The sequence below is a fragment of the Pholis gunnellus genome (assembly GCF_910591455.1).
Source record: "Pholis gunnellus genome assembly, chromosome: 15".
Classification (NCBI taxonomy): domain Eukaryota; kingdom Metazoa; phylum Chordata; class Actinopteri; order Perciformes; family Pholidae; genus Pholis; species Pholis gunnellus.
The window spans coordinates 13,857,455-13,874,512 of record NC_136542.1 but is presented as its reverse complement, the minus strand read 5'-3'; the positions used below and the strand labels follow the sequence as shown (position 1 = coordinate 13,874,512).

Here is a 17,058-nt window from a genome sequence, read left to right as displayed (position 1 = left end):
AGACACTAGATTTTGCTGATCCCGATCCTCATGTTGTCCTGTTTCAGGGGGGAAAGTCTCTTAAATACTATCTGAATTTCAGTGATGTCTTTGGGGTTTCTTTAGTTGACATGAGGAGTGCCAGAGAGGGCAGAGAAGCAAGCCTCCTTTTGTTTTCAGGTCACTGCTTCAGTATGATCTCTGTCATTGGGTCAGTGTGCCGCATACGCCTCATCCAACTGGCTTGCAGTCAGGATGTGGTTGCCATGGAATATGTTCAGTTGGAGCAAATTAAATCCCTCCTTTTTATAGTTTCCAGGCAGGATTCACATGCCGGAGAATGTTTTGGTGGGAGACAGGCAGTGTGTGTTTGTGATAGAGGCGTGTGCACATGCATATGTAGGATGAGATATCAAGAGGGAAAAATTGGCTTTTGAGGATACAGAGGAAGTAGGGCATGTGATTGAGCAGCCATGTGTGTGTGTTTGCGTGCACGGGTGTGTGCATGCATTCTCCTGCTAGTGTGATCGGGTGTGCATGCATTGCTCTTCAGAAATAGCTTTTCTGGTGTAACATAAACTGATGGCAGTCTTTTTTCTCCCAGGGTTCTCAGGCGTCTATTAGAACGTATTTATGAACGGTTGCTTTCCACAATGCAAACACAAGTCAATGACAACATTGTTTAGCAATAGAGAAAGAGACAGATTTTTGGCACTGCATGCTGTCAATGTATCCTGATTTCAGTGAGAGTTTTGCCTGGGTTAAGTTTACAAACGCAATTTGCGGGTGAGCACTTCAAAGACTTTGAGACATGTCTTTCATCAACACAAAGCCATAATCCACATACTGATAGACATGGCTCAATTAGTTAAGTCAACAATGTGCTGGATGTGAAATTCATGTTCTTGGAGAGTGGTATGAGCAGCAGTGAATTCATCCATATTTATTATTTATGTTATAGAGGCCTGTCTATGTGTCCCGCTGAGAGCTGCCTTATGGCCTCAATGATTTCTGCAGCTACTCCCAAATGCTAATACATCACAGACTAATGCATGTTAATGAAAGACTTAGGTTTGTTTTCTTAAGATATATGTACTGGCATCAATACTATACACTTAGGTTTTTCATTAATATTTCATTTCAGGACTTTCAAGTAATGAACTAGTCAAACGCTTAGTAAAAAATTACCTCACTAAGGTTATCTGACTTGTGATTATGTTTTTTTCACAACTTACATCTCTCTGCACTGGGACAGTTTAACCTGCGTACTGTGTCTATGACAATGACCTGTCGTTACAAGGACTGTGACTGTCTCTATAGTAATTACAGCTGTTTTTTTCTTGAAAGTCTGTTAAGTAGGGAGGGGTCTCCTTTGTTTGGCTGGAGCACAAAAGGAAGCTGCAACTAATGCTCCCACATCTTTGAGCCTTTTGTTGTTTACAGTGGTCACTCATGCAGGAAGTGATCAAGTCTCCAATATCACAGTGAGCGAGAAAAACAATCCCCTCTTCCACAGTGAACCCCCACCTCTTTGGAGAGGCCGCAGGTGGGACAAAGTCTGAACCTAAAGGTCTATTCGATTCAGGCAGGACAGAGGAGGCAGAGACCCGTGACTTCTCACGCAGCCCAGTGGTGGGATGATCACAGCTGAGGGACAGGGAGCGAGGAATGGGAGGTGGGGGCAGGGAGATGCTCTGTGAGAGAATGCTGAGGGTCAGCTACAGCTGTCCGGAGGTTTATTGATCAGTAATAGCCCTGAGGGGGAGGGGGGGAGATCACCAGCACCTGCATCAGCTCAGCATGGATAACTGTCACGACATGAACTGATTGAAATCACCTAGAAAATAAAGGATTGTTCATATATCTGTAATGTTTGTTGTTATATTGGCTGGTTAACATAAAGCCTCTTGTGATGATTGTTTTAAGACCCAACTTATGGTGTCATGGCTGATCTTTGGCAAAAAGATGTTAGTTTTTTTGTGACACAAACCACTTACACACACACGTGTTCTCTTCTACAGGTGCCTAATTATACTGATCAAGATCTAGGACAGCTAAATGTGAAATTTGAAATGTAAATGGGCACTTGGGCAATGCGTAATACAGTAGGAAAATCTACAGTTTGTCAGTTAACAGACCTACAATATATTCATCAAGTTGCAACAGTCAGATATGGATTTATTTATAGATTTATAGATGGATAGATGGATGGAAGAAATCGGATCCTTAATAGTTCCTTTACAGTTTATTCTTATTGTCAATGCGCATGTAAAGCACTTCACTGAACAGATGAGCGCGGTAGTAGAGTGAAAGCGGTCTCGTGCTACGGGGAATTTCCCGTCCACGTGTCTGAATACGCGCTGGAGAAGGCGGGACAAAAACAAACTCCACGATTGGCTACGGCGTCGTAAATCACCCTTAAAGGGGCATGCTCCTCCTCGGCTGAGACGTATATAGTTGGTAGTTGGACAACAGACACACTCGCGTTTTGAAGGAGGGTTTATTTACCAACTTTCAGCACCACGCCCCGGCGGCGGAGTCAGTTTGGAGCTGACGTCGGCGAAATGAAATCGGCTCGCTGCACTTTTCCTCACAGAATGGAAGTTGTCGTGGAGGTGATACGGACTAAACCCACTTGCATGCCAGGATATTGAACCCGTGTCCTTTTTTTTTTCCTTTCTCCCGAGTACAAGACAGCCTTTACAACGAAGCCCATCTCCGTGGTAAGCGCCTGAACCCATGTCGAAACGTCCTCTCCTGCACACACATTACACCAGCTAGTCGGCACGAGCGTCAACATTAAGGAACATCCGCGTCCTCAGGAAGAAGCAACAAACAACGTGTCGCTGTTGACGTTGAAAGAGCCGCAACAGATGCGTTTCGACAGTTAAGGTGTACATTATTGTCTAGAAATGCCAAAGGAATCCAACTAAACGAAGGTTTCGGTGTTACTCTGACATTCGTTCACACAACGGAGATTTGAATTATACCGGCTTTCCCGGTTTACAGAGTTTAGTCGGTGAATGGACTTCAGACTGCAGGTTTGTGTCTCTGTCGTGTTTCAGTGTGTATGGACGTGTAGTGACAGCCGTCCTCTAGATGAATATCAGTTACGCGTGTGAACATGTAATTACATATTTTAGACGTGTATACTAGACATTTATTAGACATTTCTATTGTTTTTTTTTCTTCCATTTAATTTAAATCACGGCAAATGTATTTTCGCATAAAAAAAATAATAATTTTCGACATCATTTTATGTTTATGCTTTACTTTTTTTTTGGTTTATTGTCGCGAGATACCGGCACGCTATAAGGTTGAGGAGCTGACTTGTCATTATTGTACAAAAGGTTACAGAGAGTAGAAATGGTGTGATGCGAGTCTTTTGATACCAGTAGATGGAAACTGTCAATAACAGAGCTGCCCGCCGATACCCCCCCCCCCCCCCCCCCCCCCCCTTTCTTTTGTTCGGGTTATTCAGTCTGCAGCAGGGGGAGCCACTGTCTGACACAAACACACAGTCTGGACAGTAGAGCGCCGCAGAAAGCTGGAAAGTTGAGCCTCGGGGTTTTTTTTGTTTTTTGTTTTCCTGAGCCTTCCATGTTCTTACCCTGTGTTTGTCGAAACAAAGCATTAAGCGGTTTTACACACAGGGTTTATTGTGAACGCACACAGTATACATCGTGAGGTCTCGGGCATGCTCAGAGACGGGCCAATCTGCTTATGTTGGGTGAAGAAATGAGAACTCCTTCCCGGGGGGCTGGCAGGCTGACAGACCAGGGTAGGGAGAGTGGTTCAGGATTTTCCTCAAGGACTGTCATTACAGTTTCGCTGTGGACCCTAATTTGGAAGTGTGGTAGTAGTCTAACCCTGTATTACAGCTCCATTGTGACTCGGGGGCTCACTGTTGAGGCAACTTGAATTTCACCCGTATTTTGATAACTCTTGTGACCCCACTGTAAGAGTCAAGGTTGAGTGCAGAGCATCGTTGTCACTGGAGAGATTTCCCAAGTGCTCCTTGGGATTCTCGCCACACTGTGGTAGAGTTCCTTTAAATATTCATAATCATGCTTTTTTTTATTTATTCCTGTCATGAAATGTACACATTGTGTAAATCAAAGTTATTTATACGTGTACTGAGCACCGATATCTGCAATTGTTTGCTATAAAAGTGCCTGATATCATTACTATAAGCAAGCAATCATGGTGGTTATTTAAGAAGACAAGCTCCTGTCCAAAGGGCTGCTTAGCACAGACAAGAGGGATTCTACCTCTCATTTAACCTTGTCAGCCTGACTCGCATGTATGTAGATGTGGCTCAACCGAGCCTCCTAACCGCAGTGGATTGTGTGGTTTCATCACTCAGATGAACAGAGCCATTTGTCTAAATAAGCACCGAGCTCTTTGCCACAAGTGAAGGCAGATCGGGTTCTTTTCCCCCTCTCTTCCCTTACTTGTCCATGTCCAATGTGGTTTTATTGATTTGAAGGCGCTCATTACAAACCAGGTTGTCTATAATAACAAGGAATGCTTAGGAGGAGCGAACGCATGATGAATGTGCCTGAGATCATCTCATTAGGACAAATGTGGAATCCTCCAACGTTACTACCATCATTAGTGGATTGAACTTGGATGAACTTTGATTCATATACAAATGTTGTTCACTCAGCTGTAGCTGTAATCTCTCTTGTCTCTGCCCCCCCCCGTCGCTTTTTAAGGCCGCGCATCTTATAGCGCCCTCGCATGGAGGATGAGGAGGACGATGTGTTTGAGCCGGACCCCAATTGCTGGCGCACCGCATTCAGGGAGATAAAGTGTGAAGACCGGGGCACACAGACACCCGGCCCTGCCCTGGCACCCAACAACGGCATGCTGCCCTGTGGAGTCGCAGAGGAGCCCAGACCACTCTTCTACGGTGAGGCCGATGACGTACCGTGTTTCAAAAAAAAGAGGAGAGAAAAAAAGGGAACATTGCCCTGTGCGTGATAACCAGTGTTATAAAACTGGAGCACAAAACTATAATGTGAGACTCACTGTGAGAAACAGGGCAACAATGTTGCCGCACTGGCGCCTGATAGTCGTGATCACAGTGGCTTTTATGGTGTGTATGGAGTGTACCCAGCTGCTTTGCTATTCAAAAGGCGCCAGACTGGCAGTGCGACTGACGTGACGTGACAGAAGTGCTTACCTGCGTAAGCAGCGACTGCACTGAGAAGTGATTATCAGTGACAGCAACGTTACGTTGGCAGCCATATACAAGTAATCATTCCGAAGTAGCTCCATAACAACTGACTGACCTAAAAAAAAAACTGAGTCATGTGAGTTTGTTGTGTGTGCGTGTGTGTGAGTGACTTATGAAACACTTAAATTACTCACAGTGTTTGATTACAAAAAAAAAAAAAAAAACAGCTGGGAAAGTTGTGGTTAAAGCCAAGCGATCTGATTGGTCAAAGACACGTTCAACAATACTTGGCTGCGCTTTGTACCTGTCGCATCTTTGGCATAGACATAACCTCAGTAAAAAAAACACCCTGTCAGGTGTCATTGCTGTGTTTACATCTTTATGCGGTTGTTGACAAAATAATGAGTCTCAGCCTTGACACTCAACAGGCAACGCAGGTTTTCGATTGCACTTCCCGGCAAACTTTGAGCTTGTTGGGGATCAGGAAGCGAGGCGGCAAGAAAGTGAAGGGGAGCAAAACGGGATGGAGCAGCTACCGCAGCAGCAACAACCTGTGGCCCGCAGTGTGGAGGCATGCATTGGCCAGAAACTCCAGCTGATAGGAGACCAGTTTCACCGGCAACACCTACAACTGGTGAGGAGGAAATGTGCATCCTGCTGACTATTAAAAAACAACTCAAAAGACAGGCCTGAAGTTTGATGGCAGTAAACAAGTGCAACTGGCCACTACTATCCCCAAGCAGTAACAGAATCTCCCCTTAGTGCCATTCATGAAGTGTTGCGTGCAGACCATCCTAAAGTAGAAGTGTTTTTAGCGTGAGACTTTTTACATTTGTTTAATAGATTGCTCCCTGTGACTGCCACCAGGCAAACTAACCGTTCCCTGTTATTTGAATAGCACCTAGATAGGAGACTCAAGCTGTGCCGGCAAAACAAATGCAACAAAGCCAGAAGGAAACACCATTATGCAAATCACACTCTGACGGTCCTTTCATTCCAACATGTGGTAGTAAATAAATAGTGAAACATGTCACACCTTATTTCTTATGCAGGAGGAAATTTAATTTGTCAAATAAGCCACTTAAGAAGCTAAATACTTAATATGAACACATTAGAAGGTGGAGCAGAGACTTTCCTTTATTGTTACTATAACTTTGGACTTAGTCTGCCAACTTTAAATGTGATCTGTTTAGTGTGGACCTGTCAACTGAAGCTTCATGTTATACTTTGTACTGATTATGGCTCATTATATCAGTAACTTACAAGGCTCTTACATGGACAATCCACAAAGCTGTCAGTTTTAGTCTGACTAAAGCCGTCCACACATTAACGACAACATTCACACAGGTTTGCTTTTTTTAAACACACGTGGATCCCCTGATGACCTGACCAAGGTTTCTGGTGGGACAAAAGTTTGCTCTCTTTTATTGTGTTTGCTCCGTGTTTGTTTTGGAGAGACAGCGCACATGCAGAAGTTACAGAGCCCAGCGCCACCCCCCCCCCCCTCCTCCCCTCCCTACCCTCAAGCCAGAAACATTGCTGGACAAGGACAGCCCTTCCCCCACCTCTCCAACCCCAGGCTCTCCCCCTGCCTCCTCTTCCTGTTATTTCTCTCTCTCTCTCTTTCTCCCTTTTCTCCTGTTTCCTCAGTGTGCTGTGGAGGCAAGTGGCATGGAGGATGCCTGGCCTCAAATAACACATTGCATTGTGGTCAGGGTGACACTGTCCACTGAGTTTATGTGCTGCATTGAGTTGCTTTGCTTTGGGAGTGTTGTACACCCGTGACGCACACTGATGTTTCAATTGGCTGCAACATCAAAAAATATACACAAACCCTTAGGAGATTTTCTGCAGAGTTTCTAGTTGCACAACAGTCCAACACACATACCTACTGACACGTTCATATTCAGACGCACGCATCCACACATGCCGCTACGTCCAGGAAAAAGCAGAAGTGGCGGGAGGAGGTAAACATGTTGTAACCCGAAGCTCAGCGCGTGAGCCCCCAGGGGGACAGCTGTGGTTCCAGGGAGTCACCAGTCAGCCCCTTCCCTCGGCAAGAGGCGGCCACAGGAGACACCCAAATAAGAGGTCTACGCCGCCATAGAGAGGGGGGGGGGTAGGCTCCATAATGATATAATGATGGCATAAGCATGTATATGAGCAAAGGAGGTTTGGAAATGAACCGCAAATGATCAAGTAACAACCATCTTCAGTTGTCTTAAAAAACTCCCTTTCGGGGAAATGAGACCCTCCCTGACCTGCACATAATATAATTATGTTTTTTTTTTACTTCATACTGTGAAGTGAAAGACAATTTCAAATTTTCTCATGCACTTATCAAGTTATTTATACACCCCTGCAGCTCAGCATGACTCACGTATTGTGAGACTGACAAAACGCAAACAGACAACCAGACAGTCAGACAGGGTTACAGGATTGCTGCAATGTGTGTGTGTGTGCGTGCGTGTGTGCGTGTGCGTGCGTGTGCGCGGCTGGGCTCTACTGACGCACAATGGTGGCAGGGGATGAGGAAGTGGCTTGTGCTGTTTTTTTACTGGTTGAGTAAACGGCAGAGAGGACAGTCAGAGTGAGAACGGCCGTGCGAAGTCACATCTTGAAGCTAAAAGAGACGGGACAAAGAAACACTGGTATTGTGATAGGGAATAACAAATAATGAGAAGATTTTCGTGTGACTATTGTTTACACCTAAGGTGGAGCATAAAACGCTTCTGCCAGTGATAGGTGCTCAGAGTCGGTGTGGCTGGCTGTTGCTCAGGGATGTTTTTACAACCCAAACACTGATGTGTGGTTTTAGATATGTGATTCTACTGCAGCCTATAATTGCTATTTCTAGCTCTGGTTGTGCAATTAGATGTATCGTGCCGTGCGTGTGTACATGTTCATGCATGAACACACCCCATACTTGTTTTTCAGCATTTTGCCGTCTCTCACTTCTCGCTATCACACGGTCTGACGGTCAGTACAAAAAAAAAAAAAAAACACTCTCACTCCACTGTGTCACTGTTTTGTCAGGGCTCATTCCTGTCTGCTCCTGTCAGTCGGGGATTGCAGTTATTCAGTGCAGACACTTGTCCCTGAGCCAGCCAAGTGCCTTTGACTGCCATCCTCTTGATGGATTTGGGAGCAATGTGGCTTTGAGTGGCCCCTGGCGAAATGAGGGATTAGGTATCGAAGGAGTGCTGGTGGATGCTGACAGATAAATTGCTCCTCAGCCAGAGAGGGCTGGAGGGGACGCCGAGGTCCCCAGAGAATGGCTGACATTAGCCGGCCCGCCATTTGAGACAAGGCAATAATGACGGTCACAATGGCAGGAAGACTGCTCCAGTCTGCGCAGGGCAAGGAGCAGCGTTAGGTTTCATCCCCATGTTTTTTTAAGAGAGACGACTCCCTGTGCTTTCGATAGGAGGTGTTGAAAGCTGGGTTGAATATCGCCTGTGCGTGCGTGCGTGTGTGTGTGTGTGTGTGTGTGTGTCTGTCTGCTCACATGCAGCAGTGTTTGTGGCTTTATCTCCTCACTGTTCTGGTGAGGACACAGCACTCTCTCCTTTCAGCACTTGTAGAGGGGGGGGGGGGGGGGGGGGGGGGGGGGAAGGGGTGTAGGAGTGGAGTTGCACTGGAAATAAAAACATACGCAGCTAGCCTTAGATATTTACTTTTCATCCATTCTTCTGTGATGATGTTTGTTCACAGCGATGTCCATTTGTGCCACCCTCCATTATCCAATACCACTGCTCTTTGTATTTTTCCGTGGCTCCTTGCCTCCTCCCTGATGTGACTAATCCAGAGCCCGGGCTGTTTGCTCAGCAGATAAGGCAGAGCTTCTGAGCGGCTGGCTTGACAGACAGCCCACACGGGACACCGATAAAGCACATCAGGCCAGTGTCAGAGTGATGACACCGAGCATCTGGCTGGACTCCGCCACTATCGTGGGCCAAATTTAGAGCACGAGTCTCATTTTGACAGTTGGTGGCGTGACTCATGACTAAGTTGCGACAGGCCTGTGCACACCTCTTTCGCTCATTCTCTCTCTCTCTTTTCTTCCGTTTGTGTGGGCGTCTCTCTCAGCTTGGTAGAATGGAGGGCAAGAGGTCACAGGAACATTCTGTTTCTGTTTAAAAAGAGTAATGGCTTCTCATGTAGCTTCAGGTAAATACTCAAGCTTTGTCGCATGATAAATCCATCAGCTGACTCATTTTACACTCGCAACTTTTACTCTCTAATGTCTCCATTTAGCGTTGCACATATTGACGTACAATAAACATACAGTCATTGTGCCGTCCTCTTCTTTGATCCCACAGTTGTAACCGACTGTCGTCTCTCGTGAAATGTAGTTCAGACTTTTAAAGACGTGCCAAGTGGAGCCATGCTGGCTGCCAGCCCATCCGCCCTGTGCTGCATGTAAATATTAACTGTGTGTATATGAAGCAGACATTATGCTATTATTATGTCCTTGTAAAAATATCCCCAGGCAAGATTTAGGTATGTCATAAAACAGAGAACTGGTTTTAGCAAGACTCCCATTTGTTCTTCTGAACAAGAAGCGAGTAGTAGTGAGTATTGTGCACACATGCTGGTTGTAACCTGGCAAAGCTTATGCAACACCCTGCAATGTTCGCCACGAGTTGATAAGAGCAAAGGCTTATCACAATGGCAGTTCTTGGCTGCTAACCAGGTCAATGTTTGGACACCACCCTAACAGCCATGTCAATATGGGTATCTAATCCCTAGCTTTTAGATATTTAGGCTTTTGTGCATTGTCATCAAAAAGTATAATCTCAAGTCTCCCTCAGTTTACAACTCTCGTGGTCTGAAAATAGCTGCAGCATTATCAGGCGTGGTGGAGTCTGCCTTTCGTCTGCAGATGAGCCGTTGGTCTACTGTACCTCTCTCGTGCAGATACGTGTTTCCCAGAGAGCTCCCTGCCTCTCTAATCCCATTCGGTGCAATTATCTTATCTCAGCTTCTCAATGGCAGAGATAGCATTATCCCCCCCCTAATCGCACACAATCCAATTGGCTCGCAAACTCGAGAGAGAGAGTCTCCTCCTAAACCGCTGGCTGCTGATCTCCGCCAGGAAGATTAGGAAAAAGTGTGACCGTATGATGGATGTGTTTATGGCTCGGAATGTCTGTTGGGCAGCCCGGACTCTGTAGGGATCCCAAACACAAAGGGAGGCCTCTCTAATAAGTATTGTTGGGGACAGAAGCAGACTGTTGTGAAAATATCGGCGTTTGTTCCGGTGTTTGGTTTTGTCTTACCCTCTTTTCCCTTTTCACTGTGTTCACTGTCAATCATCACACATCACAGGCAACACAGACTAAAGCTCACGCTGAAAAACCTTAAAGTGACTATTTCTAGTAAAGGCTTGTGTCATTTATTTTCAGTAGAGCGCACTAACTTGTATGATTTGTCTTCATTTGTTGCTTCAGTATCATCGAAACCAAAGGAACCAGGGGCGGATGTGGTGGCGCCTGGCCGCAGCTCTGCTCAGCCTTCTGTTTGACAGGGGCTTCATTGCTGGAGGAGGTGGAGCAGGACGGAGGTGAGGGGGGGGGGTCTCCCCGTCTCTCTGAGGAACTGGACTCCTAATGGCACTGTCAAATCTAACACGGGTCTGTTTTGGGGGAGAAAAGAAAGGAGACAAAAAGGTCACCGCGGGACGGAGACAACCAACTTTTATACAAGGTCGTGAGTTTTTTTCTTTCCAAGAAGATGCCATGATGCTCCCGAGATTCCTCGACAAGGAAAATGTTCATATTTTGGTATACGTGTGGTGTAGTAGTTTTGTACAGTACATTGTTCTTGTTCAATTTTTTGCACTTCAACATGTATCCATCTTTAATGACCTCCACAGACCCCGGGAATGCCTTATTCAATGTCTTCTGCCGAATGAGTATTGAGCAATGTTGAGATGAGGCGAGAGGAGATGGTTAGGAAATGGAAGGACATGTGGTGTGAGGTTTAATTTTCTGAAGTTTCCCAGGTGACCAGACAAGTTGATTTACTAATTTCCAAAGAGGCAACTTCTCAGAACAAAGCATTTTGCACCTCACCTCAATGGAACATTTATCTTTTCTTGATTTCTTGATTTTTCTTTCTGTTTTTGTTGTTTTCTTACTCCTCCGCTTTCTTTGGTATGGTATTACGTTTGAACGTGATCCCTCGGTATCATTCAAAATACTGGGAACAAAGTTTCTGCACATGAAAAAGTCTGCTCACCTTAACTTGTAATCTAGATATCTTTTTTTTTTAATATGCACAGATGTTTTAAAGGCAAAGCCTTTCTTCAGTCGCGTGCTACATGTAAGAACAATGTGATGACTCAGGAAGTATCCGGGTGGAGTTTGCAGCACTGAACATCAGTGACGGGTCAAACATGCCAGCAAACGTAGCAACAGCTTACAAGCTGTTATTGGGATAATTCATACTGGTTACAAATTTCAAGAAAAAAGTGAATTGGACTTAATAAGTATTATTTTTGAATGACAGCAGAAAGTGCTCAGTCAACAGTGGAGTAAACTGAATCTATACAACACAAATCTTTTAGGCTAAACCCAAACATATGAAGAGATCCTTTTTATTGACATATTATACTGTATATGACTTATTACTACTGTTACTGATTATTTCAAGTTACTGATTATGCAACTCCCTTATTGTATATTATATCATTATCAGTAGTATTACTACAATACTTTATTATTACATTATAAGTTACGGCAGTTGATCTCATGCCTATAACCTCCTTAATCTACTGGGCGGCTGGATGTTGTCTGAGATGGAGCACACTGAAGAAGGCCTGGGAAAGAAACTTTAAAGGAGCCATGAAAAGATATTGAGATTAACGTGAGGTGGTGCTGACTTTTGCATGTGTTTTTAGAGGTCGAGCACCTGTGCACTAAATTACAACAAATTTAAGTATTCTTTACCTGAATAGCAACTAAAACAATTTGTCCGAGGGCCACCGTGATGATTTTATTCAAGAGTTTCAGTGAGAAGACCAGATACCCATTCCTCCGTTGTTCCCACACTCAAGTTCTCCCTTTTGTTTTCCATGTGTTCTTTTCATGTGATTGTTTTCAGACCTCCATGCCCTTGAAGTGGAGCTGTGGATCCACTGTTTTTGCACTAGCCGTACACCCTTCAAGAGTTCAGATTGTTACCACGCTAACCTCTGTCTTGTACGAAGGTTTTCACTTATGGCTTGTTTTCTCGCCGCACCATTTCAGATGTATTCACTCTTATGTCCAAGACAAATAATCAATGTTGAGGCCGGACTAGTTGCAGTCTGGGATTTGGATTGGATTCTAGAATGTTTCAGGCTACACTAGAGTCACAATAGAGCCGCAGGCAAAAGGTTTCTATCCTGGTTTATCGTTTCTTTTCACAGTGTGTTTTCAGGAACACCAAACAATACTGCATAATCAATCTGTGAAACAGATCGTCTCAGGCTACTTTTATCGGGTTTTACATCATTTTGTATTCTGTTGGGTGATCTTGTATCGTCTTTGGTGCTCCGATCCAGATTTTGGGACATTTTTAGTACATATAACCACTCAGCTGACAAAAAGGACAAACATGAGAAAGACTGTAATTATTGTTGAAATATGAATATGTTTAAAAGACACTGTTGAAGATGCTGTTTGTTATATTTTCCATTGCTGAACCCAAGCCAACTTGTGGACCCAAGGAGCAGTACATATCAGGGGTCTGTAATTACTTGCTCCTTACGATGTGTCAAGTTTATCACTGCATAATTAGGGTTTCCTCTCATTCTCTTAAAGATTTCTCAGGGACAGACTTTGTGGGCTACTGGTAACCTTGAGAATCTGTTACATGGTTAGAAGGAGAGCAGCGTTTTCACCCATTTATTTATGACGGTACCGGTCGAGGTGTTGTCAAGTCTTTCATTTTCATTTCAGATAAAAAAAATAAAAATCCTCCTGGCCAATTTTCTCAGCACAAACACATAAAGGTACAGTTTGACTGAGGAGACTGAGGCTGGCTGTGGTGGTGACGGGGGCTACTGAGCATGTAGTAGTAAGGTGTGTGAGGTGCACTGAATGTGGTTGTGGTTATAGTTTCCTGCGGATCCTGAACGCTGAGCCAGTCCCTGTAGCGCCCCGTCTCACCATTGGCTCTTGACTTCCTCTTTGTGCTACTCCTTTACTACTTGGCTATTATTCATCATCGGTTCATTTTTCTTAGTAATTTATATTTTTCCCTTCTTATTTATGTATATTTGCCCATTTCTACTGTATACACCCGTGTGTGCAATTACTTCCTGTTTTTTTCTTTTTTGTTTTGGCCTTCATTTGACCTGACATTGCTTTACGTGATGCTCAACTCAAATTTAACTTTTTTTGAGTATTGCTCATCTCCTGTAGGTTCTAAGACGTTTGTAGTTTGGCTTTTTATGAAGAACAACGGCGATGGTCAGTAAGAATTCATGTTGGTTCATGTTTCCGCAGTGCAAGTTCCATCATTCACAGCTGTGAGGAGGGTGAGGAGGACAATATTGTGTCGAGGAATATATTATAGTATATTATAGTATATTCATCCATATGTCCAAAGTGTAACTGTTGCTGCCATTGGAATACATTGAAACCAACATGAATTCACCATGAGCACAGCTGCTGCGCTTCACGAAGAAGAAAACTACAAACCTTACCTTTCAAGCCTAGGGGGAAACTGATTTTGGGGCAGAGTATTTCTCTTATAAGGTTGTGATTTTCCAGGGAAGGGCCCAACCAATTCAGACCTTTTTCATCATCTTCCACCACCCGATTCCCCAGTCATCATGGGTACATTCACAAAAACGTGGTTTAGAAAAGCAGCAGTTTCTATGCAGTTTAACCTTTCAACAGGATATGCCCTTTCCTTTGTAATTAATGAGTCATTACCCATCCCACCCATTGCTAATGATACACATGACATTAGAGATGCTTCAAAACACACATAAAAAGGTTGACTTCATATTAAGTCACTAGGCGTTTGTTTGTGTGTTCAATTCTTAAATCATTGTGTTGTAATCAACATGCACTGGAAAGTACTTTGTTTCTGTAGATCCCATGGGTCCCTTATCTGTTGTGTGTTAATGTCTATTATATACTCTGGATTGTTCTCTTGGGCTAATCTTGCCATGTGTCAGATGTATACCTGTGCATTCAACAAGTAGGCTCGGATTGATGGCCTGTTTGATTTATTTGAAAGGGAAACAAGCCACCGTGGTGCCCTGTATCATTTTATTAGAATGAGGTTCCCAAGCTGCACTCACTGTTAAATGTGAGTGTGGAGAATCCCTAGAGTGGGACATGTATTTTATGGAAACCGTCAGTGTCTTGAATTTTGTAGTCCACTTTATATAAATTTGAAGTTTTCGAGGAAGGTTTTGATTTTGATTTTTTTTTTTTAACGATAATATTTCTTCTTCGTGGTCTTTCTTAACTTTTTAAAATGTATTTTCTTAAGAAAAAGGGTGTGCTTTTATAAGGACAGGTCATTGCTTGTAAAATAATTTTTAATACGAGTAGGATCCTTCTTGAAGTCCATGAGATCAAGGGCATTTTTTTATATAAAAATGAACTTGCAACATTCCTTGCACAACTCACCGTGGTGTAAAAACAAAACCAAGCAAACCAAAATAATTCATGGTTCTGGTTACCTTGGCTCATGAGCTTAGAGCTATGGAATATTTGCCCGTCTTTAAAGAACAGATAAAGTGTACATGTATTTCTAAAAACCCTGGAATATGCCTTTAACTGCTCAGTTTCAACGAAGTCTTGATTATCACACACTCTCTGTAAACCAAGAAAATGAGACCCAGCGAAAATGTAGCATTTTTGTAAACATTGACTGTGTGTTTTCGAGACTCTGCTGTGCACTCATTTTTGTGTTTATATATATTTTTTTTGGTTGTTGATATAATATGGAAGTAAAGACAATTTGTTCTGTAGTGCAATATGCTGTACATATGGAGCTTTGCTCAACAAATCTTTTTTCTGGATTTCTTGTTGTTTATTGGTACTTTTTTTCAATAAAATTTTATTGAAGGTGTCAAGTTGCATTAAGTTTATGTCTTTACAGGAACAAATAACACCATGCTACTAATGCTCTTCTTAAGGGAAAAAAAACACTTAATGTGTAAGAAAAGCAGGAGATTGATGGCTAAAGTACAATAGCAAAATCAGATGAGTTATACAAGTTATAGACATGCAAAATCTTCAATAAGTCCAGTCTTTCACAACTGAAAACTGGTTTTTCTCTTAACTGGAACTGAATTCTGATGCTCCCTTCTCTCTTAAGCCCAAGCTTTTAGTTTAAGGAGTTATATTGTGAAAGTAAGCCGCTGATGGATTAGCCAAGTGTCTGAGGCTAGCCAGGTGTTTGAAGCTGGCCAGGCGTTTGACAGAGACCATGCCCATCACATCCCTCCTGCTGTTAGGTCATTAAATTAGTGGGAGCACTGGGGGCCTCCAACCCTTTCTAATAACCGCTGTCTGCACTCTACGCACATACAACCAAGTGTTGCATGACAACTGAATGAGCCTATGTAAAGAGCAAATGAGTACCTCACACTGTCGCCTCCTGAAAGGTGAAGGCCAACCCTGCAGATTAGTTACACTGCAGCATGGATGCCCTCCAGGCACGGGAGTGATTGATTGCTCTCGACACATACAATCGTGAAAGTTTAGTGTGTATTTCTGGTTTGTGTGGTGAGCAAAAGTGCATTCTCCTCAAAGTGTTTTAAAAAAGGCATATTGTTTTAATTTCTATGGATGATACTTTATTCTAAATCTAATATAAACATGCTTATGTTACAGCGTGCTTAAAATCACACCGTGTTGCTCTTTTATTCCAGACAACTTACAGTCACCTCCCTCGGGGCTGACGCGTGGCACTTCCATTGTCATGCATGCCAGGTACGGTTTCACGCTGTGCCGACACCTGACTCACCTGTTTGGCCACTCGCTGCAAAAAAGCTCCCTTGTCTGCGGCCCCCCCCCCAGACACAAACACATGCACACAATGACAAGAGTGTGTCAGAGGATGTGGTTGAAACAGAACAACAGCTCCTGCCCCAGTCACGGTTGGTTTAGAGTACACAACTGTTCAGTGCTCCCCTCTTAATCCTGTGTCTTAGGTGTTTTAAGTGTAGGAATTTCAAGCCTTAATAGGAGCTAATTAACAGTGCTATTTATACAACTGTCAAAACATATAGGAATCATGTGACTAGACCCGGGGTGTCATCTCTGCAGAGGGGATTGTTTAAAAAAAAAAAAGATATCCTAAATTGAAACACTGTGCCAAAGATGTCCCCTGTCTCCTTTGCTGTTTACCTCGCCTTCATGGCTCCTACGGGCTCCTACGAGCCCCTCCTCTACGCTCAGCACTTTAATGGGGAGAGCATCGGCTTTCCCTGGCCCAAACAATGGCTCCTCTGTTCCCCTGGCCTGGCCGCCTGCTGAAAGAGACACCCATTAGAGAAGCGTCTATCTCTGGGGTCAGGCCCAGGGGTCACGCACAAGTACGGCTCTTGTTTATGTCTGCAAAGCCAATGAAAACACTGAAGCCTACGTCGTTAACTCCTACTCGCCTGGCTCTCCAGCAGACTGAAGAGGAGTTTCTGTTTGAGGTAAAGTCACAGAGTGCAACGCATTCAACCGCAGCTTCAATTTGTCCCTCTTGCTAAAGTGGTGCGTTGTGTCACTAAGTGAATAAAGTAGCTGCGTGAGAGAGAACAACAGCAAATAAGTGTTGACAGGCACGTCAGCACCTGCTCCACGGCACCAGCAGCGATTCCCCCCCCCCCCCCCCCCCCCCTCCCCCGAGAACAACTTCAAGTAGCTCCTCAATCCAGCACACAGAGGCAA

At 44.0% G+C, this 17,058-nt stretch overlaps 1 protein-coding gene across 1 annotated transcript; it reads left to right on the top strand.

The window, feature by feature from the left end:
- The first annotated feature begins 2,590 nt into the window (after positions 1–2,590).
- Positions 2,591–15,241, top strand: bmf1 (BCL2 modifying factor 1). The gene is made up of 4 exons (XM_079174406.1): positions 2,591–2,702; positions 4,698–4,894; positions 5,590–5,795; positions 10,615–15,241. The coding sequence occupies exons 2-4, from the start codon at positions 4,723–4,725 to the stop codon at positions 10,729–10,731; spliced, it is 495 nt and encodes a 164-aa protein (XP_079030532.1). The 5' UTR covers positions 2,591–2,702; positions 4,698–4,722; the 3' UTR covers positions 10,732–15,241.
- The last annotated feature ends 1,817 nt before the right edge of the window (positions 15,242–17,058 follow it).